The sequence below is a fragment of the Balaenoptera acutorostrata genome, chromosome 6 (genome assembly GCF_949987535.1).
Source record: "Balaenoptera acutorostrata chromosome 6, mBalAcu1.1, whole genome shotgun sequence".
Classification (NCBI taxonomy): domain Eukaryota; kingdom Metazoa; phylum Chordata; class Mammalia; order Artiodactyla; family Balaenopteridae; genus Balaenoptera; species Balaenoptera acutorostrata.
In genome coordinates this window covers 32,791,860-32,816,471 of record NC_080069.1, presented here as the reverse complement: position 1 = coordinate 32,816,471, position 24,612 = coordinate 32,791,860, and the positions used below count along the sequence as shown (strand labels likewise).

The 24,612-nt window shown below is 42.3% G+C and overlaps 1 protein-coding gene across 17 annotated transcripts in view; it reads left to right on the top strand.

Annotated features, from left to right (window-relative positions):
- LOC130708315 (V-type proton ATPase subunit B-like) overlaps nucleotides 1-8,125 on the top strand; it is a 186,505-nt gene extending 178,380 nt beyond the window's left edge. For 7 of the 17 annotated variants that reach the window (XM_057547644.1, XM_057547645.1, XM_057547643.1 and 4 more), the window contains 3 exons: nucleotides 4,894-4,998; nucleotides 5,843-5,972; nucleotides 7,915-8,125. In XM_057547644.1, the coding sequence (XP_057403627.1) occupies nucleotides 4,936-4,998; nucleotides 5,843-5,972; nucleotides 7,915-8,009 (288 nt within the window). In that variant the 5' untranslated portion in view covers nucleotides 4,894-4,935 and the 3' untranslated portion in view covers nucleotides 8,010-8,125. Of the gene's footprint in view, nucleotides 1-1,494; nucleotides 3,085-4,893; nucleotides 4,999-5,842; nucleotides 5,973-7,914 lie in introns of those variants that run through there. The other 10 variants (XM_057547633.1, XM_057547634.1, XM_057547630.1 and 7 more) reach the window with 4 other exon arrangements.
- The last annotated feature ends 16,487 nt before the right edge of the window (nucleotides 8,126-24,612 follow it).

The window sequence follows — 24,612 nt, the reverse complement described above, 5'->3', positions numbered from 1 at the left end:
GCCCTTCATTCATTACCTAAGAAATGGTCATTCCCTAGTAAGGCGCTTAATCTGTCACATTTCAAAAATAAGTGATGCCACATTTCAAAAATAAGGACTCAGGGTAATTTCCCTGAGTCCTTAAGAGAGAGTGATGACTCATAGAGGACGCCTCTGAACTGGCCCTCTCTATAGGAGAAAACAAGGAGCCTGCACTAGAAAGAATGGAAAGGCCTAGAAATGACCAATTGGCCCTGAAAATTGAGTCAGTGAACAAGTGTCTGTTAGGCACGGACGGTGTGGAATGTGGTTAAGGATGGTCTGAGTTAGCCAGGAGGTACCATCGTGGTCCTTCTCAGACACATAGTCTTCCGGGAATTCAACTGGCAGACACAATTAAACTTGAAAACTTCCTGAATTTCAACAATGCCACCGAGTGCCTTCTGCTTGCCAGAAGTAGACTGGTCAGTGATGGTCTGAGGAGAAACTTAAACTACTTTGGAAATAAGGCAGACTTAGAGAGTGGTAGCGAACACGGCACCCACCCAGCATACAAACCTTGTGAGACCCTGAGGGTCATGAGTATAACGGATTGTGGCTGAGCCGTAAGGGACTCACCGATCCAAGTCACTCAGCAAGGCCACCACAGGCCAATCCAGAAGCTAAGAGTATTATTTTCCTCGGGCTGCAGTAACAAAGTGCCACATTCAGATGGTTAAACAACAGAAATTTATTTTCTCACAGTTCTGGTAGCTAGAAGTCCCAGATCGAGGTGTTGGCAGGGTTGGTTTCTTCTGAGGCCTCTCTCCCTGGCTGACAAATGACTGTCTTCTTGCTGTGTCCTCACATGGTCTTTCCTCCGTGTGCACACTTCCCTGGTGCTTCTCTGTGTCCAGATGTCCTCTTCTAGTAAGGACACCAGTCAGATTGGATTAGGACCCACCCTAATGGCCTCCTTTTACCTTAATCACTTCTTTAAAGACCCTTTCTCCAAATACAGTCACATTCTGAGGTACTGGGGGTTAGGGCTTCAACATAACAGTAGGTTAAAGGAATTCCCTACCATTTGAAGTAGTTTAATGTTGAACTAAACACATATTGGTATCACTTTAAGTCAATGGAACTTCTTAATGAGAAATCTTCCTAAATTTTGTACAAATGACCCAATTTGCATATTACTATTTTCAACATAGACAGGAGGCCACTGGGTTAGTGCTATTCTCCCAGTAGTCCTAAAACAGTCTAGACTCACAGTTAAATACTTTAATTCCTTTAATTTCATTACTTTATTTAATTCCTTGAAGCTGCTAATAGAATATGCCCACTACCCAGCACTCCTTTGAGGCATTCCTTAATAACACTAACCATACTTCATTTTCTTCTTTTGTGTTACTCTTGAAGTTTAGAAGCCAATTCATTTGTCAGAACTAAATTTGTGCCATGTATCAAATAACGTACTTTTATTTGCAGTGTTCTAGTATTGTTTTCAACAGCCATATATTGATTTTGAGACAGGCTGGGACCTGGGACCCTTTGCTGCAGTGTTGCAGTGCTTGCACCTCGACACACCTCTCCTCGAGCAACAAAATAACAAAGAAACTGTATGGGACTAAAAATAATGACGTGCACGCCCAGTTGGGGCAAATTCTGGACGAAAGATACAAAGAGACCAAAAAACCCAACTGCCACTTTTGAAGATCCCAGAGCAAAAGCAGGGTACTGCACGTGCCCCCTGCACACAACACCACCTAAGCGGTGGGCAAACCACCTAAGCCACCCTTCTGGCCCGACCCCTGGACACACCCCTGCCCTCACGCCATATAACAGGGGTCCCCAACCCCCAGGCCGCAGCCTGGTAGGAATCAGGCTGCACAGCAGGAGGTGAGTGGCAGGGGAGCGAGTAAAGCTTCATCTCCTGCTCCCCATCGCTCACATTACTGCCTGAAACATCCCCCCACCCCACCCCCTGCCGGTCCGTGGAAAAATGGTCTTCCATGAAACCGGTCCCTGGTGCCAAAAAGGTTTGGGGACCACTGCCATCTAAGCAGCAAGCTCGCCCCCGCTTAGGGAGCACGCAAGCAAAGGAGCCTGTTGTTTGTTCTCGCTCCCCCTTGCTGCAGCAGGGGCCCCAATAAAGCCTTGCCTGAATTTCTTGTCTGGCCTTTGATCAATTTTTATTGTTTAAGGACGCCAAGAACCCTGGTCGGTAACAATTTCAAAATACGGTCTTGATGTCATTGGAAGTAATTTTTTTCTGACTTTTTCTCTGTTTTCAACATCTTTGCCAGCAAAAGACATGTTCCCAGATGTCTTCTAAAATGTTTTCTTCCTGATCATTTAGAAAGATTGGGAAAGAAAGAGTATTGAGAAACTTGAGCTGTACCTTTGCTGCACAGGAAGGGTGAGCTGTGTTCCATCCTAGATTAATATTTCAAGCAGGAGGGAAAAAAAAAAGTAAAAGCCTATAACTTTAGCAATGTGTTTGAAAAATACTTGATTTCAATAATGTTTCTATCATGCTTACGTTGCAGCTGTCTAAACAATACAGATAACAAAAGCATGTCAATTAAAAGCAGCATTTAGGACCCAGTTTCACAGATCTGCATTGGCCCTGGGTTTCGGTTTATTTCAGGGCCAGGCGCTGTGAGTTCCTGTGTGGTGTAGTTGTGCTCAGCCATGGGGCAGGTGGGTTCCCTCTTGCTGTAGGAGAAGGTGGTGGGACACACGGAGATGGTTATCTCTTTCTGCTTTTGACTCTCCTGACTTGCTTCCACCAAGAGGCCATAAACCCAAACTGGAAATACTGATTAAGTGCATACTTTTTCCAACACATTGACCACAACTTGAGATTTTCATGGCGGAATATATTACATAAATGTCTGGAAAGCCAATATTTTAAGTGCACTTTAGGTAGATGTTTGCTTACTTTAATCAAGCAGAAGAATAGATTATTCTTTTACCTTCAGGAACGTGTTGAGGTAAATTTATCTACAGAAGGGAAAACTTTAGAGTTCACCTGGTACAAAGCACCCGCATCCGGATAAACTAAGGTTGTTACCGAGTCCAAGCTTGCTGTGCTTGCTGCACGACAGGCCAATAAATCAGAGATGACGCACTGAGGGAAAGAATACGACTTTATTCGGAAAGCCAGCAGACCGAGAAGATGGCAGACTAAAGTCTCAAAATAACCATCTTATCGGGGTTTGGATGCCAGTTTCTTTTATAGCACAGAGATGGGGAGGAGATGAGGAGATAAAGTAAAAGGGCCATTAGTTTTGCGAATATCCCCTGGAATGGCCAGCCTCAGGGAGGGGATGTGTTAATTTCTTTTTAATTGCAGCCATCCACAGGTGGACAGAGTCCGTATGTTTCCCTGAACAAAGGCACTTTGGTTTAACATTCAGGCAGAGGAACAGGGTTCCCCCGAGGCAGGCCATTATGTACAGACAGTATCCTTTTAGTGAACAAAAGCAGCGGAAGGCAAAGGTTAAAGTAAAAGAAACAGATCCAACGTGTAGTCAGATTTGGTTCTTCCCTGTAACAAGGTCTCAAAGAGTGACTCCCTCCAGGTCACATATAATAATAATATATATAATAATAAAAATTATTCTGGTAGAGAAAAGAATGCAGAACTCTAGCCACTCTAACTCCTTAGTTAAAAAATGAGATTTATTTGCAGGATAAGAATGATGCTGCTATTAAAAATAATAATAGCAATAGCAAGTTTGAAAACTTTCACGTGGACCTATTCAGGTGCTTCACTGGCATTTAAGGCCTTCTAAGTATCTGTGCTAGCCTCCTTCAGGTCAGCCTGTGTTGCTGGGAAACTGCTTTTCTCACTACTCTCTGGACAAAACTCTGGGTCTAGTTTCCATTATTCCGTGGAGTGTTTTTAGATCCCACCCGTTGTTAAACACACACACTTTTGTTATTAATACAAGGACAGAATTTTCAGAGTTTTTTCTTTGTCTTTTATTGTTAACATTTTTTTAATTGAGGTATAATTGACGTAACATTACATTGGTCGCAGGTGTACAATGTCATGATTTGATGTTTGTATATGTTGCAGAGTGATCACCACAATAAGTCCACTTAACATCCACCACCTCACATAGTTACAACACTTTTTTTCTTGTGATGAGAATTTTGAAGAGCCACTCTTCTAGCTACCTTTAAATATGCAATACAGTATTATTAACGTACATAGTCACCATGCTGTGAAAGTCCCATCCCCATGACTTACTCATTTTATAACTGGAAGTTTGTACCTTTTAACCTCCCTCACCCATTTGGCTCACTCATCCCCTGCCTCAGGCAGCCACCAGTCTGTTCTCTATCTGTGAGCTTGACATTTTTTTGTTTGTTTTTTAAGGTCCCATATATGTGAGATGATACGGTATTTATCTTTTTCTGTCTGGCTTATTTCACTTAGCATAGTGCCCTAAAGGTCCATCCATGATGTTGCAAACAGCAAGATTTCATTCTTTTTTATGACTGAATAATCAAAAACAGATTTTTTATTGGTTCTTTAGTAGATGCCAGCTTCTGATATCAGCTTTTAGGTGAAATTATTGTTAATCTTTTTATGTGTGATTTTATGAGTCAGAGTTCAGAAGACCATTTGGATTTGATGTTGTAGGCAGATGTTGAAAATTCAGTTTTTTAATAGAATCTTGTACTGTTTTGTAGATTTTACTTTTTGGATTTGATTCTCAAAAAGAAATCTTAACCTGTAAAATGTTTCTTACTTCCTTTTCTTACCAGAAGAGATATTAGGAATCATCTAGGAAACAAATGTAGCAGTTTTATGCAATTTAAGCAATAAAAATGAGTTTCAAAATCCTCCTTTACTACCAGTAAAGCTTGAATTTTGTACTTAAATACAATATTTTCCCCCTTCCCCTTTTACCCAAGATTTACCCGCCTATTAATGTGCTGCCCTCGTTGTCTCGGTGAATGAAGTCTGCTACTGGAGAAGGTATGACCAGAAAGGATCACGCCGATGTGTCTAACCAGCTGGTACGTATGTTTTCTCCAGGATTGTGTTTAAAGAAATGAATACTTTCTCAGTTCATGCTGCTGTCTTATACCTCTTGTCTTTCTTCCATATCACTTTTCTTCTCCCCCCATCAAAGTAGAATTTTAATATAGAATATAGAATATAGAATACTGGAATACAGAAACATTCATTAGAGCCAAAGAGTCTTTTTCATAAGGATAACTGCTCATGACAAAGATTAAAGATCACATGCTTGAAACCCACCTCTAATGCTGTATGAGGTAGTTTTTAAATAACAAAGGCATAAGACGATTAAGTTTTTATTAGTAACCTTTATTATAGAGTATTTCTGAAAGACTATTCTAACTAATTTTTTGTTTAACATATTAGGCAATCACCAGAACGCTAAGGGATACAGCTGTGTATATTCTATGAAATCCTTGGTTTCTATAGTCCTGAGATTGTATACCAAGCATAATTAAAGAAAAATACATTTGACCTTAAAGTAGAAATGATAAATAAACCTACTGATAACCCAGATCTTTTTTTTTGAATAGAATTTAGAGATGGATTTCTCCTATTGTGTAAGTTGTGATTTTTAAATGCTCTGCAAAATGGAAGCTCATTCATATATTGAGGGAGTGTATTTTTTGTAGAGTGTTAGTAATGTCTATGTATTGCATGCCTGAAGACTCCTTCCTTAGTGAGACTGCTGTATAATAAAGTCTTTCCAATACTTGCACATGTGAATTATGTTTGGAAATAATGTGAAATACTGTGAAGATAGCTACAGCAATACACTTATATAGCCCAGAGTACCGTTACCATTTATAAAGGTTCATGTAAACCTTTTTTTCTCTTTAGTATGCATGCTATGCTATTGGTAAGGATGCGCAGGCCATGAAAGCCGTAGTTGGAGAAGAAGCCCTTACCTCAGATGATGTGCTTTATTTGGAATTTCTGCAGAAGTTTGAGAGGAACTTCATTGCTCAGGGTAAGATTACTATTTTCCTATGAATAGAAACAGCATCATATGTAGTTTTGAGGACTTCTTTCCTAGTCTGAGAGAATTTACATTGGTCTCCATACAATTTTCCTTCTGATTAGAGAAGAGGTTCTTCCAGCCGCCTGCCATGTCTTTGTTCTTAGCCCTCTGGTTCCTTCCCCTCTACCTTCAATTTCTTTATCCATTTATTTAGCTCCTGTCTTATTTTTTATCTTCCTTACAACCGGCCTTCTGCTCTCCTACCTCCATTGCCACTTCTCCTCCCTCTTAACCTCTCTGCAATGCTCTCCTCTGGCTTTGGGGGTTTAGGACTTTCCCAGTCCCTCTGTTTTCATCCTCCTGATTTCTTATCTTCCTGCTTCTTAATTGTTAATGTTCCCAAAGGTTTAATTACCTGTTCTTTGTGTGCTTTTTTCCCCCTATGCTGATGACTAACATGCTGTGTATGAGCCTTTACCCTCTTTCTGAAGCTCTAATCCCACATCTCCAGCTAGGAAGCCTGTGTTTATGCCGCCATCCTCTCTGGCTCAGCGTGGTGAGAACCAAAGTCTTTTCCCAACTGACCACCTGCCTAGCAATTCCCTTTTCAATTTCTGTCTACCTCTGGCATGACCATTACCCTAGTTAGCCCAAGCTCAGGAATTGGGCATTCTTAACCCTCTTCATTTATTCTCCAGTCATCAAATATTTGCTAATTTGCATTGTTCTCCTTTGAAACATCTTATCCTGTTCTCTTTTCATTCCTATGAAAAAAACTTAGGCCAGTGTTTCTCAAAGTTGAATATGCTTTTGAATCTACCAGGGATCTTGTTGAAGTGCAGATTGTGATTCGGTAGGTGTGGGTGGGGCCAGAGAGCCTGTATTTTGACAAGTTCCTGGGCGATGTTGAAGCTGCTGATCTCTGACCACTCTTTGTGTCCCAAGACCTAGTCCAGACCTTTGTCCCATCATCCTTGGCCGTTAGTGCCAGCATCTTCACCAGTCTCCCTGACTCTCTCTGTGCCATTGCCGGGGTAAATTTAGTATTAATTTTATTGATTGTCGTTCTGTTAAAAAGTCTATAATGGTTTTTATTACATAGCATGTGTAGGGCTTTCAAGCTGTTTTGTTTGGTCTCTTCCCTGCCACCCCTGGTAATGCTGGTAAACTCTATTTTTGACCTCAGTGATACTTACAAACGATGTGTTTATTTTGGAATAATGCATCAGCTGCACACTTAGGATTTGTGCACTTTTCTATTTGTGTGATACATTTTTTAAGTACCATTAAAATCCCCAGAACATATGATTGTTGGGTTTTCTAAAAAAAAAAAAAAATTTATGCAGAACCTTAATATCTTAAAAAAATAAAAATTATTCTGGTAGAGAAAAGAATGCAGAACTCTAGCCACTCTAACTCCTTAGTTAAAAAATGAGATTTATTTGCAGGATAAGAATGATGCTGCTATTAAAAATAATAATAGCAATAGCAAGTTTGAAAACTTTCACGTGGACCTATTCAGGTGCTTCATTGGCATTTAAGGCCTTCTAAGTATCTGTGCTAGCCTCCTTCAGGTCAGCCTGTGTTGCTGGGAAACTGCTTTTCTCACTACTCTCTGGACAAAACTCTGGGTCTAGTTTCCATTATTCCGTGGAGTGTTTTTAGATCCCACCCATTGTTAAACACACACACACACACACGCACGCACGCACGCAGGCGCCCAACGTCTTGCCTGCGGGCTTTCTCCCTTTTCTCTGATTCCCAGGGGTACTTACTGTCTAGACCCTCATTTCCACATTTGGTCACATCCAGTCCTGGGAGACCTGACTGCTTTGTGTTTCTTTTTTATACTTCATGCTCACAGTGCTAGACCCATAACAATAAATTTTGAATAACGCTGATAAGTTGGAGGTACTTGGCCTTTATTCATCTAATCTCAATTTTTTGTAAGGTCCTTACGAAAACCGCACTGTCTATGAGACTTTGGACATTGGCTGGCAACTGCTCCGAATCTTCCCCAAAGAAATGCTGAAGAGAATCCCTTAGAGCACCTTGAGCGAATTCTACCCTCGAGACTCTGCAAAGCATTAGCTGCTACTTATCGCTGGCTCGATGCTCTTGTGAAATACTGGTTCTGTTTTCTTTATTCCTTTTGCACTCCCCCATCCCCACTTTTGTGTTGGAGTTTACTGTGTCACCCTGTAATTAAAAACAAAGAATAGGTAACATATTGTGCCAGTGTTGCAATGTTTTAAACTGCTTACAGACTTTAAAATATCCCCTGTTCCGAAAACCTGGAACTGCAGTGCTTTGTTTAAAGTAGCTGAGGGTTGGAGGTGAAGTTTTCTTACTGATGTGTGTATTCGTACGTAGTGGTGTAGTTAGCTGCCTAGTGTCCTCATTATTTGGGTCTCTCAGACCTTCCCTGTCCACCCCCTCCAGAGTATCACTATCTGAAGTTACAATGCTTTGATCTCCAAACTAGGGACAAGATAGGGTCTGAAAGACGCTTCCTCTCCGAGCCGAGACGCTTTCCTGAGCGCTTGTTTTTAGATTTTGGTGTGCCTCTGGGTCTGCTCTAAGCAGATGACTTTTCCTGTCCACCTGCTGTTTCCTATTGAATGAATAGGTTAGAAAAGGAGTTTCCTTTTCCTCTTTGGTGCGGATCAGTTTCAACTCCTGTGTCTTACTGTTCTCCCTCCCTCTGAGTAACACAGAATCATGCAGCTTTTGCCCAACTGGCATTGATCTGATAGTAGTGAGATGCCCTGTCTTGATGATCCCTTACTGGGTTTCCATGCAGAGGAATCATAATGAAAATAATTAATAGAATTGTTGGTTGGGAAGAGTTGGGATACAATTTTTGAAGAAAGAAAAAACCTATATCGGTTCTACATTCGGACATGCTAACAGTGGTTTTAAGTTTCTAAAGTGTTGACCGGATGCTAAAGGCAAGGTGGGGAAGAGAAAGCTCTTCTGTGTATGGAATCTTTTATATATATATATAATCTATGGATATTTTAAACTCTGTTAGATAGCAGCCTTTGGAAAATCCCCTATTTGGTCCTGCTTTCTGACCTATCTGCCTTTTCAGGGTAATCTTGTGGCACAAGTGATAGCATTTAAAAGCTTTAGTCTTTTAATTCCTCCTCCTTCCTGCTGCGAGCCCTGAGCTGTCTTCTGTGCAGTTCTGACATGTCTACTGTTTGGTCTCTCTGTGTTCTTTGTTACTTGGGTGCAGTAGCAACTTCTCTGTGCATTCCATCTTTCTTTCAAGTTGTGTAAAGTTCTTCACTTTTTTTCTCTGAGGGTATAGGGAGTGGGGGGAGTCAGCATGATTATATTTTAATGTAGAAAATGTGACCTGGATATAAAATGAAAATAAATATTAAATTAAATGGAAGTTACCTAAAGTGACTCAAGCAATAGCAACAAGCAAATATATAATAATGCACCTCTCTTTGAGTGACAGTTTTGAACATCATAACCAGTATTGTGAACCAGCCCCTTGATTCACAATATTATGAACCATGTCCCCTTTACAGGGACATGGCCCATGTTCTGTACCCTCTGCCTTTTAGGCTGCCCTTTCAAGCTCTTTTCAGTAATACCTCTTCCAACATATTGTTGTTTGATCCAAGGTTGAGAGTTGCTAGGGTGTGGGGTTGTTTGTTTGTTTATTTGTTTGTTTTGCAGATCGTTAGTGGCTGTAAGTTCTCTGAAACTTGAAGTTTTGATTCAGGGTCCACTTAGCATTTTCGAGAGTTACTAAGGTGTTTTATAGCATTCTTTGTTTCAGACATTCTCAGGACCTCTAGAGCCTGTCTGCCATGAATGAAAGAGGGTAATAAATAGAAAATGAAATACATACTGAAGCAAGCCAAAACTTGCTTCAAATAAAATCTGAACTAGATGGTCCAGTATATAAAGGAAACATACTGGTTAAAGCACAGGGATGTGGCATCACGGTGGCCTCCCATTTCTTTCCCCTCTTCAACTCAGAGTGACATTTAGGAGATGGAGAGGAAGAGGCTCAGTCATAGCAAGAGTAGGTAGACCTGTGTTCTGATTCTGCTGCTGCCACTAACTGTATGGTCTTGCTTAGTCATTTAAGAGATTTGTGTTCCTTTTCGGGTTATTATAAGGACTAGAGATTTTGCTTTTTATATCGCTTTTTAACTTATGTAAAAAAAAACAGTTTGTTGTATTGGCATGTGTCTATTTCTGTATTCTCTATCCTATTCATTGAACTATGTATCTATCCTTCCACCAATACCACACTGTCTTACTTATAGCTTTACAGTAGGTCTTAATATCCTCTAACTATATTCTGCTTTCTCAAAATTGTTTTACTTATTCTGGTTCCTTTGCCTTTACCTTTTGTTCATACATTTTATTTTTTTTTTATTTTTTATTTTTTTAAACATCTTTATTGAAGTATAATTGCCTTACAATGGTGTGTTAGCTTCTGCTTTATAACAAAGTGAATCAGTTATACATATACAGTATGTTCCCATTTCTCTTCCCTCTTGCATCTTCCTCCCTCCCACCCTCCCCATCCCACCCCTCTAGGTGGTCACAAAGCACCGAGCTGATCTACCTGTGCTATGCGGCTGCTTCCCACTAGTTATCTATTTTACATTTGGTAGTGTATATATGTCCATGACACTCTCTTACCCTGTCACATCTCACCCCACCCCCTCCTCATATCCTCAAGTCCATTCTCTAGTAGGTCTGTGTCTTTATTCCCGTCTTGCCACTAGGTTCTTCATTGCCTTTTTTTTTTTTTCCCTTAGATTCCGTATATATGTGTTAGCATACTGTATTGTTTTTCTCTTTCTGACTTACTTCACTCTGTATGACAGACTCTAACTCCATCCACCTCATTACAAATACCTCCATTTCATTTCTTTTTATGGCTAAGTAATATTCCATTGTGTATATGTGCCACATCTTCTTTATCCATTCATCTGTCGATGGACATTTAGGTTGCTTCCATGTCCTGGCTATTGTAAATAGAGCTGCAATGAACATTTTGGTACATGACTCTTTTTGACCTATGGTTTTCTCAGGGTATATGCCCAGTAGTGGGATTGCTGGGTCGTATGATAGTTCTATTTGTAGTTTTTTAAGGAACCTCCATACTGTTCTCCATAGTGGCTGTATCAATTTACATTCCCACCAACAGTGCAAGAGTGTTCCCTTTCCTCCACACCCTCTCCAGCATTTATTGTTTCTAGATTTTTTGATGATGGCCATTCTGACCGGTGTGAGATGATATCTCATTGTAGTTTTGATTTGCATTTCTCTAATGATTAATGATGTTGAGCATTCTTTCATGTGTCTGTAGGCCATCTGTACATCTTCTTTGGAGAAATGTCTATTTAGATCTTCTGCCCATTTTTGGATTGGGTTGTTCGTTTTTTTGTTATTGAGCTGCATGAGCTACTTGTAAATCTTGGAGATTAATCCTTTGTCAGTTGCTTCATTTGCAAATATTTTGTCCCATTCTGAGGGTTGTCTTTTGGTCTTGTTTATGGTTTCCTTTGCTGTGCAAAAGCTTTTAAGTTTCATTAGGTCCCATTTGTTTATTTGTGTTCTTATTTCCATTTCTCTGGGAGCTGGGTCAAAAAGAATCTTGCTGTGATGTATGTCATAGAGTGTTGTGCCTATGTTTTCCTCTAAGAGTTTGATAGTGTCTGCCCTTACACTTAGGTCTTTAATCCATTTTGAGTTTATTTTTGTGCATGGTGTCAGGGAGTGTTCTAATTTCATACTTTTACATGTTCCTGTCCAATTTTCCCAGCACCACTTATTGAAGAGGCTGTCTTTTCTCCACTGTATATGCTTGCCTCCTTTATCAAAGATAAGTTGACCATATGTGTGTGGGTTTATCTCTGGGCTTTCTATCCTGTTCCATTGATCTATATTTCTGTTTTTGTGCCGGTACCAAACTGTCTTGATTACTGAAGCTTTGTAATATAGTCTGAAGTCAGGGAGCCTGATTCCCCCAGCTCCATTTTTCGTTCTCAAGATTGCTTTGGCTATTCGGGGTCTTTTGTGTTTCCATACAAATTGTGAAATTTTTTGTTCTAGTTCTGTGAAAAATGCCAGTGGTAGTTTGATAGGGATTGCATTGAATCTGTAGATTGCTTTGGGTAGTAGAGTCATTTTCACAATGTTGATTCTTCCAATCCAGGAACATGGTATATCTCTCCATCTATTTGTATCATCTTTAATTTCTTTCATCAGTGTCTTATAATTTTCTGCATACAGGTCTTTTGTCTCCTTAGGTAGGTTTATTCCTAGATATTTTATTCTTTTTGTTGCAATGGTAAATGGGAGTGTTTTCTTAATTTCACTTTCAGATTTTTCGTCATTAGTGTATAGAAATGCAAGAGATTTCTGTGCATTAATTTTGTATCCTGCTACTTTACCAAATTCATTGATTAGCTCTAGGAGTTTTCTGGTAGCATCTTTAGGATTCTCTATGTATAGTATCATGTCATCTGCAAATAGTGACAGCTTTACTTCTTCTTTTCCGATTTGGATTCCTTTTATTTCTTTGTCTTCTCTGATTGCTGTGGCTAACACTTCCAAAACTATGTTGAATAATAGTGGTGAGAGTGGGCAACCTTGTCTTGTTCCTGATCTTAGTGGAAATGGTTTCAGTTTTTCACCATTGAGGACAATGTTGGCTGTGGGTTTGTCATATATGGCCTTTATTATGTTGAGGAAAGTTCCCTCTATGCCTACTTTCTGCAGGGCTTTTATCATAAATGGGTGTTGAATTTTGTCGAAAGCTTTCTCTGCATCTATTGAGATGATCATATGGTTTTTCTCCTTCAATTTGTTAATATGGTGTATCACATTGATTGATTTGCGTATATTGAAGAATCCTTGCATTCCTGGGATAAACCCCACTTGATCATGGTGTATGATCCTTTTAATGTGCTGTTGGATTCTGTTTGCTAGTATTTTGTTGAGGATTTTTGCATCTATGTTCATCAGTGATATTGGCCTGTAGTTTTCTTTCTTTGTGACATCTTTGTCTGGTTTTGGTATCAGGGTGATGGTGGCCTCGTAGAATGAGTTTGGGAGTGTTCCTCCCTCTGCAATATTTTGGAAGAGTTTGAGAAGGATAGGTGTTAGCTCTTCTCTAAATGTTTGATAGAATTCCCCTGTGAAGCCATCTGGTCCTGGGCTTTTGTTTGTTGGAAGGTTTTTAATCACAGTTTCAATTTCAGTGCTTGTGATTGGTCTGTTCATATTTTCTATTTCTTCCTGGTTCAGTCTCGGCAGTTTGTGCATTTCTAAGAATCTGTCCATTTCTTCCAGGTTGTCCATTTTATTGGCATAGAGTTGCTTGTAGTAATCTCTCATGATCTTTTGTATTTCTGCAGTGTCAGTGGTTACTTCTCCTTTTTCATTTCTAATTCTATTGATCTGAGTCTTCTCTCTTTTTCTCTTGATGAGTCTGGCTAATGGTTTATCAATTTTGTTTATCTTCTCAAAGAACCAGCTTTTAGTTTCATTGATTTTTGCTATTGTTTCCTTCATTTCTTTTTCATTTATTTCTGACCTGATCTTTATAATTTCTTTCCTTCTGCTGGCTTTGGGGTTTTTTTGTTCTTCTTTCTCTAATTGCTTTAGGTGCAAGGTTAGGTTGTTTATTCGAGATGTTTCCTGTTTCTTGAGGTAGGCTTGTATTGCTATAAACTTCCCACTTAGCACTGCTTTTGCTGCGTCCCATAGGTTTTCGGTCGTCGTGTCTCCATTGTCATTTGTTTCTAGGTATTTTTTGATTTCCCCTTTGATTTCTTCAGTAATCACTTCGTTATTAAGTAATGTATTGTGTAGCCTCCATGTGTTTGTATTTTTTACAGATCTTTTCCTGTAATTGATATCTAGTCTCATAGCGTTGTGGTCGGAAAAGATACTTGATATGATTTCAATTTTCTTAAATTTACCAAGGCTTGATTTGTGACCCAAGATATGATCTATCCTGGAGAATGTTCCATGAGCACTTGAGAAAAATGTGTATTCTGTTGTTTTTGGGTGGAATGTCCTATAAATATCAATTAAGTCCATCTTGTTTAATGTATCATTTAAAGCTTGTGTTTCCTTATTTATTTTCATTTTGGATGATCTGTCCATTGGTGAAAGTGGGGTGTTAAAGTCCCCTACTATGATTGTGTTGCTGTCGATTTCCCCTTTTCATACATTTTAGAATAAGCTTGTCCATGTTGACAAAAAAATTCTGTTGGAAGTTGACCTTTTATTATGTTGAGTCTTCCAATCCATGAATGCGATATGTCTCTCCATTGATTTAGGTCTTGTTTGATTGTATCATACAGATCCTCTATTAAAATATTTATAATCAAATATTTCATGTTTTGGAAGCATTGTGTATGGCATTGTGTTGTTGTTGTTTTTTTAATTTTTCTTTTTTTCTTTTTGTCTGTGTTGGGTCTTCGTTTCTGTGTGAGGGCTTTCTCTAGTTGTGGCGAGTGGGGGCCACTCTTCATCGCGGTGCGCGGGCCTCTCACTGTCGCGGCCTCTCTTGTTGCAGAGCACAGGCTCCAGACGCACAGGCTCAGTAGTTGTGGCTCACGGGCCTAGTCGCTCCACGGCATGTGGGATCTTCCCAGACCAGGGCTCAAACCCGTGTCCCCTGCATTGGCAGGCAGATTCTCAACCACTGTCCCACCAGGGAAGCCCCGGCATTGTGTTTTTAGTTTTGGTTTCCAGTTGTTCATTGTTAATATTTGGAAATATGACTAATGTTTTTGTGTTGATCTTGTATCCTGAGACTTTGTTAAAGTAATTGCCACTTATTAATTGCTTCTTAGAAGTTTCTTGGGATTTTCTATGCAGACAGTCATGCTATCCATGAGTATGGACAGTAATATTTCTTCCTTTCTAATCTGTGTGTCTTTCTTTCTTTTTCTTGCCATGCTGCACTGGCTAGTACCTACAGTACTAAGTTGAAAAGGAGAGATGAAAGAGGACATTCTGGCCTTCTTTTGAATTTAGGAGGAAAACATTCATTCTCTCACCATTAAGTATGATGTTCACTGTCGGTTTTTTGTAGATATTCTTTACTGGGTTGAAGTAGAGCCCTTCTATTCCTGAGAGTTTCTGACATGAATGTGTGTTGAAGTTCATCAAATGCTTTTTCTTCATTAATTGATGTGGCCATGTAGAGTTTCTTCTTCAATCTATTAATATGGCAAATTACGCTGATGATTTTTGAATAGTAAACCAAGCTTGTGTTCCGAGAATAGACTCCAGTTGATCAGAGTGTATTGTTATTTGCTTCCTTCTTCATGTGTTGATTTTATTGTGCAATTTTTTTCCCGTTTCCGTGTGTGAAAGCTTAGATTATTGATCTGAGACCTTCCCTCTTTTCTATTATAAGCATTTAGTGCCATTCGTTTCCCTCTTAATAATGTTTTATCTGGACCCTTCCACATTTTATGTGTTGTATTTTCATTTTCACTCAGTTCTATTTATCTTAAAAATTTTCCTTGAAATTCCTCTTTAACCATGGATTATTCAGAAGTGTGCATCTTAATTTCCAAATGTTTGGAGGCATTCTACTTCTCGTTCTCATTTTTATACAATTTAAAGCTTAGACTTTGGACACAGTGGAATAAAATGCGATTATGTTTGTTTAGTTATTTTATAGAGGTTCTTCAAATATCACTGGAGGGAAGTTTTCAAATATTAGTTTTACATAGTAGTTCTCAGTCTTTTGCACTTGTAACCATAAGAGAGTTCCCTAAAAATATGTAACCCTGGCTGCTGGAGCCATGTTTATCAGGGGCAGTTCACAGTCACAGGAATAGTGGGGAGTTTGTGGGTCCCCACTGCACACTTTGTTCTGGGCCAGCACACAGGGATCCAGTAGGGATCCAGGGTCCAGGAGAGGGACCCAAACTTTGGGCTCTGGTGTTTATATTGCAGAATCAGGGAAGCCCAGGTCCCGTGTGGGCAGGAACTAGGACCAGCACTGGGACACACAGGACCCAGGTCCAGTCCCTCTCCATGGAACGAGCAGTCAGGCTGAGGGAGGCCCAGCCTCTCTCCTGCTGGTCAGGGCTGAGCCAAGCTGCGGTTGCAGCTGTATTGCTCAGTAGGCCCATGGCTGAGTCACCAGCTATGACAGCCGTAAGCCCTGGCTATGGGTAGTGTCCATGAAGTCTTGAGGAAGGCCGGCCTTCCTCCTGCAGGGAGGCAGTCTTGAACAAGTTAGCCCTGCCCTGTCACTACTTCAACAACCAAAATTTTCATTACTCCCTCTTGCTCCCCAACCCCACTCAGATAAAAGCATAGCTTCTCATGGGGTGGCCAACCTTTTATTTTTCAAACATTATCAACATCATTTCATACAAGAAAGGACATTCGAACCCCAATTAACTAAGAAGCACATATTGCAGAATAAGCTCGTTTGCCCTAAAACAAGACCCTTAGCTATTTCCATGGACCATCCTTGATTTCTCCATTATGCTGCTGAGTAGTGCAAAGTTGGTGCTCAAGAACTCCTCGGATGATGGTGTGCTATCAACAGCTGCTGTGAACGCAAGCAGCTGGCACCCTCGGTGGCTATATGGGCAGAGGAGTTGCGGAGACAGTAGGTGATGGCTCTGTGCTGTCAGTGAGGGCTGTCCTCTGCCCGCACCCCTTTTAATCCCTTTGTATCCCTACCACCTGAGGAATGAAGGCAGTGATGAGTTATTGGCAGAATTGCCCTGTCTGATAAGAGGGTCACCTGCAAGCCAGAGGGCCCAAATCCTCCCTGGAACACATCACTCCCTACCCACCACTTAACAATTCCCTTCAAACAAAGGTGCAGATTTGTAATAGCTGTACCGTTAAGATATGCAGTCTGTGATACGGACAATTGTGACTCCTTGCCCTGTTCTTGGAGGAACATGACATTTTGTAGGGAGAACCCAGGCCAGGTGGCCAAAGTCTCTGTCAAGTCTGTTTCTTCAGCCAATACTTTGATTCAAGTTGAGGGTGGTGGAGATGAGTGGGCCTTCACCATGATAGCCTTTCCCTGGTATCACTGGCCAAGGTTCCCTTTGGTGAACATTACATACAAAAGCTTGCCCAGCACATGCCTCGCTCTCAGCCGAGCCGTGGCCATGCTGCTCCTGGGATCAGGCACCTCCTTTGCACACCCTGTGGATGGTGCTCAGTTCCTTGATTCTGTGAATGGGTCATTTGTTAAACTATTATTTCTTGAGGCCTGTAAACTATTATTTCTTGATGTCTGTGCAAGTTTCAATTCTGCAATTTCTATTTCCTTCTTCTTACGGATTGAAAAACACTAGTGAAATTCCTCATCTTACAATCTATGCTCCTTAACATTAACCGTAGTCTTCTTAAAGTCCTTGGTCTTGCTCTCTCAGAGGCTCCCTGGGGCTTGATTCCAGTGGGCTGGTGAGGTGGACACCACTGAGCTTGACAACATGCCATACTCCACCCAAGCCTGGAGATCTCCGGTGTCTGGGGGAAAAGGCAGGGGCCGTGAGACAGGAGACAAGAATGGAGGTAAATTCAGGGGTAAAGCCCAGGGAAGAGTCCATATGTCAATTGCAGGTCAGCTATGTGCCCTGTGTCCGAGAAGACGCCCCTCAGTGTGGGATGAGCAGCTGCTCTCAGAGAGAGCGAGGCTCCTGGGCCCGGCTTCTCATGTGATACTGGGGCAGATCCTCTGCACAGAGGCTGTGGCCTGCAGGGGGCGTGTATCAGCACCTCTGCAGGGTCGAGGGGCCAAAGGGGGCCATGGGCAGCCTCTCCCAGGAGAAGTCACCTGCCCTGGGGCTGGGGCATCAGTCCCTCAGCCCCACACCATCTACCTTTCTACCTGGGTTCCAAGCCCAGCAAGGCACAATCCTGACTTCCCCAGTGTAGGATTTCCCCAGTGTGTGACAAGCCAGGCTGTGGCCACCTACCCCGAGGGTATAGTTCAGCGGGGCAAAGCCCGTCACTGCCCCCTGGTGAGGCAACTACAACAGAAAGGTGAGCTTTTGAGAGCAAGGGTCAGGAGTCAGGGAGGAGAGGCAGAAACCCAAGAAAGGACCCATCGCCTGAGCCCACGTCCTTGTCCACCTCTGTGGGGTCAGTCAGCCTCCAGTGTCTGCTCTGAGATCACAAGACCCCACAGTACTGGCCATCACAACCACCTGCCTGAGAACAAAACAAGAGGGCACAAGAGCAGGAGGCCCATATGATAAGTGTGGTCCGTTGAGGAGGTGCTCCCTGGGTCAAGTGACAAGACGTGGCTTCTCAGGGCACAGCTGCCCCCAGACTCAGCATAAATGTCTGGGCTGTGAGCCCATTGATTCTGGGAAGGGCACCAGCACAAGGTGAGCAGATGCTCCACACTTTGCGTCAGGCAAGCCAGGAGCCAAGCACTGACAAGCAGCCTGCGTTACACCCTCGTGTTTCACAGGGCAGGAGCCTCGGGGTGGGCGGATGGGGCCTGCCCTGAGGTCACAGCAGAGAAGGTTTGCTGCTGGAGGGCCACACACAGGACAGCTGTATAGAATGTGATCAAAGGCTCTCTGGTGCTTCATGCTATTCAAAACCAGGGGCTCTTAAACAGCCCGAGGGTAAGATACCGCCAAATCCTTGCTGAAATTTCTGAGCCCACCCTCAGATCCCAAATTTTGCCCAGATTGCCAAAAGTTTCATGGACTTCTGGTCAAGGACCCGATTCATCTGGACTGCTCAGTGCACAGCAAGATTGCCAGGACGGGGCCTAGGGATCTTGCCCACACAACCGTCCCTGACATTTGCTCCTGGAGAACCACCTGCCCAGCTACCGACATCTCCTCCTTCCCTCTCATCAGGCTAAATGCACCTGGGAGAAAGGCAACACAAAAGGAGGCAAATGTGGAAACATAAACCCGACAGTGCTGTCTCCCCCAGCCAAGACTAAGAGTCCATGAGTCTACCCACTGCACTCACCTGAAAGCCCCCACATATCACCAGGAGCACAGAGAGCACACAGGCCATCAGATACACCTGACCTCAATTTCCTCCTGAGAGAGCACTCAGGGGCCTCCCTGGGATTTGGAGGTGTCAACAATTCACTGCATTGTGGCTTATGCCACAGAGCAATTTTGAACAAGGATTATAGTACCGGTAAACTTTAAGCACTGCTTTAAGTCCAATCACTTTATGTTTAAAGAGAGAGGAATTGGGACTTCCCTGGTGGTGCAGTGGTTGGGAATCCGCCTGCCAATGCAGGGGACATGGGTTTGATCCCTGGTCTGGGAAGATCCCACATGCCGCCAAGCAACTAAGCCCGTGCTCCACAATTACTGAGCCTGCGCTCTAGAGCCCACGAACTACGACTACTGAGCCCGTGTGCCACGACTACTGACGCCCGCGCGCCTAGAGCCCGTGCTCCGCAACAAGAGAAGCCACCGCAATGAGAAACCTGCTCACCGCGACTAGAGAAAGCCTGCGCACAGCAACGAAGACCCAACGCAGCTAAAAACAAATAAATCAATTAATGAATTTGAAAAAAGAGAGAGAGGAATGGAATATTTTAAACAGAGACATAGGAGCCCTTTAAAGGGCAAAAACATGTTGCTTACAGCTTTTCACATGGAAAAGGAAACAAAAAGTGACTGGGTTTGCCGTTTTCCTTGAATTTGTCTAGTACTAGCACTAGATAATATTGACGATCTTCACGCTTGATCACAAACAACATGATGCTGTAATATTCAAACTGTTGGTGAAACTTTTTTAAGCTCATGATTTACTCTGGAACAATTGTGTTGACATAGGTACTGATGGTGCAAAAGCAAAGGTGGCAGAAGTGCTGGCACCTTAACCCAAATCAAGGAGTAGCACCAAACTGTACTAGTTGGGCTTGTATTCACTATCATACACTTGTATTAACAGTGCCAGTTCCAGTTAAGAATGTTCTGTCTTCAACAGTAAAAATGATTTCTGTTAGTAAATCTTGACCATTGAAATTGAATATTTTATAGTGGATGATGAAATTCAACATACAAACATCACACATCTGTATATCAAAGGAAGTGGGAAAAAGTTAGATCAGATACTGATAAAGAGGAAGTGGATGACATGGATGATAGATGTGAAAAATTAGCTAAAATGTAGCACAGCAAAGAAACGGTCAGCAATTATGAATGAGAAATTTAGGGACCTAGAGTCTGCTGGTGGCTTGATTTTGGACTTTGCAGCCTCCAGAACTGTGAGAAATATACGTCTTTTGTTTAAGCCACCCAGTCTGTGGTAGTTTGTTATAGCCCTTTGAGCTAAGATATATTTTAGTACCAAGAAGTAGCAAATACCTAAATATGTGGAAGTGGCCTTGGAATTGGATAGTAGGTAAAGGCTGAAAGAGATTTGAAGTGCATGCTAAAAAAGAGCTGAAATCGCCATAAAGTCCTTTCAGCCTATACCTATTAAAAGTGATTCTGGTGATGGCTCAGAAAGCAAAGAGGCACACTGGAGAGAAAGTCTCCATCTTTGTAGAGAATACAGAAATAATCATGAACAGATAGAAATATGGACGTTAGATGCTATTCTGGTGAGGTCTCCAACAGAAATGAGGAGCACATTATTAGAAATTGAAGGAGAGGCAATTCTTATTATAAAGTGGCAAAGAACTTGACTGAACTGTGTTCTAGCGTTTTGGGGAAGGTAGACCTTGTAAGTGATGAAATTGAATATTCATCTGAGGAGATCTCTGGACAAAGTTTGGAAGAAGTAGCTTGGTTCCTCATCACCGCTCCTAGTAAAACACATCAGGAGAAAGATAAATTGAAGACCAAATTGTTAAGCAAAAAGAAATCAGAACTTAGAGATTTGGAAACTTCTCAGCCTATCCATATTTGAAAGTGAGAAAGCTTGTTCTGAAGAAACTCTAAGGGTGCAGCTGAGCAACCCTTTGAAGAAGAGCTCATAGGTGTGATATTAATTTAATGAGTCATCTCAGCAGAGGCCAGGAGTAGAGAAGGGACACTGCCAGTTTGAACTAAAGGGGACAGAGAAAGCCAGGCAGAATGAGGAAGGCTGTCAGAATTCTTGGATTCTACAGAATGGGAGACTAGAGCAATTTGGCTGTGAATGTGTACTCCTCTTGACGAAAGGGAAGAAGGACCCCAAAGGTGATTCCGAGGTCATCGTGTCTGTCAATCCCATCACAGGCCCAGGGGGCCTCAGTTTCAAAGTGTGAGATTGTCGCCCTCACAGAGAGTCATGGTGTAGGTGGAGGCCCTACAGAGAGCTGCAGTGTGGGTGGCACCCCACCAAGCTGAAGGAGTGGGGCTGCCCCACCGAGCTGTGGGGATGATGTTGCCACCCCAGCGGGCCTGGAGGGCAAAGCATCAAACTAAAGAGGGTGATTCTCGTACCTTAAGATCTAATGGGATTGGCCTTGCTAGGCTTTGGACTAGCTTGGAAACTGTCACCCCTTCCTTCTTTCCTATTTCTTCCTTTTGGAGTAGGGATGTCTATTCTATGCCAGTCCCAACATCGTATTTGGAAACACTTAACTTGTTTGGGTCACAGATTTACATCTACAGAGGAATTTTGCCTCAGGATGAATAGTACCTCCAGTCTCACCCATTATGTGATTTAGATGGTGTTTAGATCAGAGTTTGGACTTTAAATTTTACAGTTGATGTTGGAATGAGTTAAGGCTTTTGAGGCTGTTGGGATAGAATGAATGTATTTTGCATACAATAAGGACACGAATTTTGGGTACCAGGGGCAGAATGCTATGGACGTATATCCCCCCCACCAATTCTTATGTTGAAGCCCTACCCTTCAATGTATTTGGGGATAGGGCCTTTGGGAGGTAATTAGGGCATGGGAATGGAGCTTTCATAATGGGTTTAGTGCCCTTAAAAGAAAAGACACAAGAGAGATCCCTCTTCCTCTCTGCCACGTGAGGACGCGGTAAGAAGACAACCGTCTGAAAAGTAGGAAGAGAGCTCTCACCAGGAACTGAATATGGCACCTTGATCTTGGACTTGCAACCTTCAGAACTGTTAAGAAATTACCGTCTGTTTTTCAAGCCACCAGGTCTATGGCATTTTGTTATAGCCGTCCAAGCTGATGAAGACACAGAGAATATATAAGATGGTCTAATATACATATATCCAGGGTTCTAGAAGTAGAGACAGGAGAGAATGACTAGAAGTAACATACGAAAAAGATAATATTATGTTCTAGATGAGATGAAGAATGTGTATTATCAGTGAATGAAGCAAAATAGATCACATGGAGGATACATTTTTTGAACCTGAAACTAATCACACGTCAAGAAACTGGAGAACACAAAAGACAACAGACAGTCTTCCAAAAAACAATTAGCAAGGAAACTGATCACCCACCATGAAAGGGTGTATTGATGGCATAATTTGAAAAAAACAGTAACAAAAACCATATTCGATGGAATAAATACTCAAAGTTCTGAAAGGAAAAACTTTTCCTCTGGAACTGATTACCCTGTCACATTATAATTTATAAAAGTTCACCAACAAGGGAACTGATAAATTATTTTTAATGTATGCATACAATGCAAAATTATAAATAATTAAAAAATTAAAGAACATCTAATATATCCATTTTTCTTAAAGTAAGAATGTTGAAAGAAGAAGCCAAAGGCAATATGATTTACATGACACCATATATAACAAAAATATTGTCATTATACATAATTTTGATTAGCTACAGCTCTGCTAAAAGCATAAACATTTTTATAAGATGGACATATACCAAGTTCTTGATGGTGGCTATCTTTCTCATTGTTGGTGAGAGGTGTAAAATGGGACAACCCTTACGGAAAACAATATGAAGTTTCCTCAAAAAATTAAAAATATAACTACCATGTGATCCAGCAGTCCCACTTCTGGCTATGTATCCAAAAGAATTCAAAGTAGGATCTCAAAGAGATATTTGCACAACCACATTCGTCGTAGCATTATCCAAAATACACAAGACGTGAAGAAACCCAAATGTCCATCAACAGATGAAGGGATAATGGGGTCTATAAACACAAGGAAATATTTCCTTCCTTGAAATAAAAGGAAACCATGTCTCATGCTACAACATGGATAAACCTCTAAGACATTATGCTAAGTGAAATAAGCCACTCATCAAAGGACATATCATAGCCACTCACATGAAGTATCTACAGTAGTTAAAATCATAGAAAGATACAAAGGTGATTGTCAAGATCTCAGGGAGGAGGAGGGAGAATTAGGGAGTCTCTGCTGTCCCAACCCCCGCCTGGGTCCTGGGGAAGGAATCAGAACTCAGAACCGGGAGAAGAGGCTTTGGCCATCAGGGAAGGGGTGGTGAGGCCCAGGGCGGGTCCACAAAGGATCAGAGCATCTGAGTGCATTAGGAGGAAGGGGCTTCAGAGGCGGGCCAGCACAGGCCATGACGGGGGCTAAGCAGGCTGCGAGGGGGGGCAGTTCAGGGAGACAGCAGGCGTCTGCTCCCTGCCCCTCATTGCTCGTCTCACCCTTATCAGCGGGTCATTTCCCCTGCTCTGATGATTCAAAGTCTCTGCCGGCACCCACAGGACGGTGACTGAGGCCTCTACACTCCTCAGCATGGATCCCAGCTCCCACCCAGATCTGGGGCCACAGACACCTCTCCCCCACCCCTGCTGCCCCTGTGAGCAAGCTGTTCTTGTGAAACACGGTCATAGTTTGTCAGGAGGAACTGTTTTCTATGGGAATACAAATCAGTGTTGATACCAATACACACACATGTCCAGCCATGGGTGGAAAGGGAAGGGACAGTAGTTCTGGGGTGTCTTTGCACACCCCTAGGCCCCTAAGGCCAGTCCCCACAGCCACAGCCAGATGGGTCCTCCTCCCTCAGTTGAAACAGATGCTGCTGCACAGAAATCCCACAAGTTCCACAAAGGGGCCCAACTGTCGTTTCCCTTAGACACACCTGTACAGGTGCCCCATGAATTTCCCCGCGCCCATTCCCCTTGTTGCATCCTCACTGGGATTAAGAGGTAGCTGCCTCAACCACTCTCCACATTGCAATAATCCCAGTGGGACTAGAGAACGCTCCCGCTATGACGAGGCAGACAGTCCTGTCCCCATGGCCAAGACTTTTCCTGTCTGGTCAGGCCACCCACACAGGAAACCCTGGATGAGCGGAGGGTCACCCCAGCGCCATCGCCTGGCCACTTCAGAGAAGCAGAGAGCAGCTCCATAAAGACAAGGGCCGTCTCCAGGTTCCGTCCTAGAAACTGGTTAGTGTCCAGAGGGCTGAGAGGCACAAAAGCAGCTCTCCCTCCCCAGACGGTTCAGGGATGCAGAAGATGCTACAGATGCCCCAGAAGGCCCCTAGCCAAGCAGGCTTTAGAGAAGGGGATGATGAGGGGGTCCCTGGGGAAAGTGAGAGCTGTGCGTTCCCAGGGGCAGCCTGAGGAGTCCTTGTCTATGTGGAGGAAAGGTTTGGCCACCTGTAGATCCATAGCTCCTGTGACCTCCCTCACCCTTCCTTCCTCTCAGGATCGCTCTCTGTGGAGCAGCTCCACACGAAGAAGATGACAGTGGCCTGAGAGCATTTCCCACCAAAACTATCTTTATTCACAATTTTCATACATCACTCCAAAGGT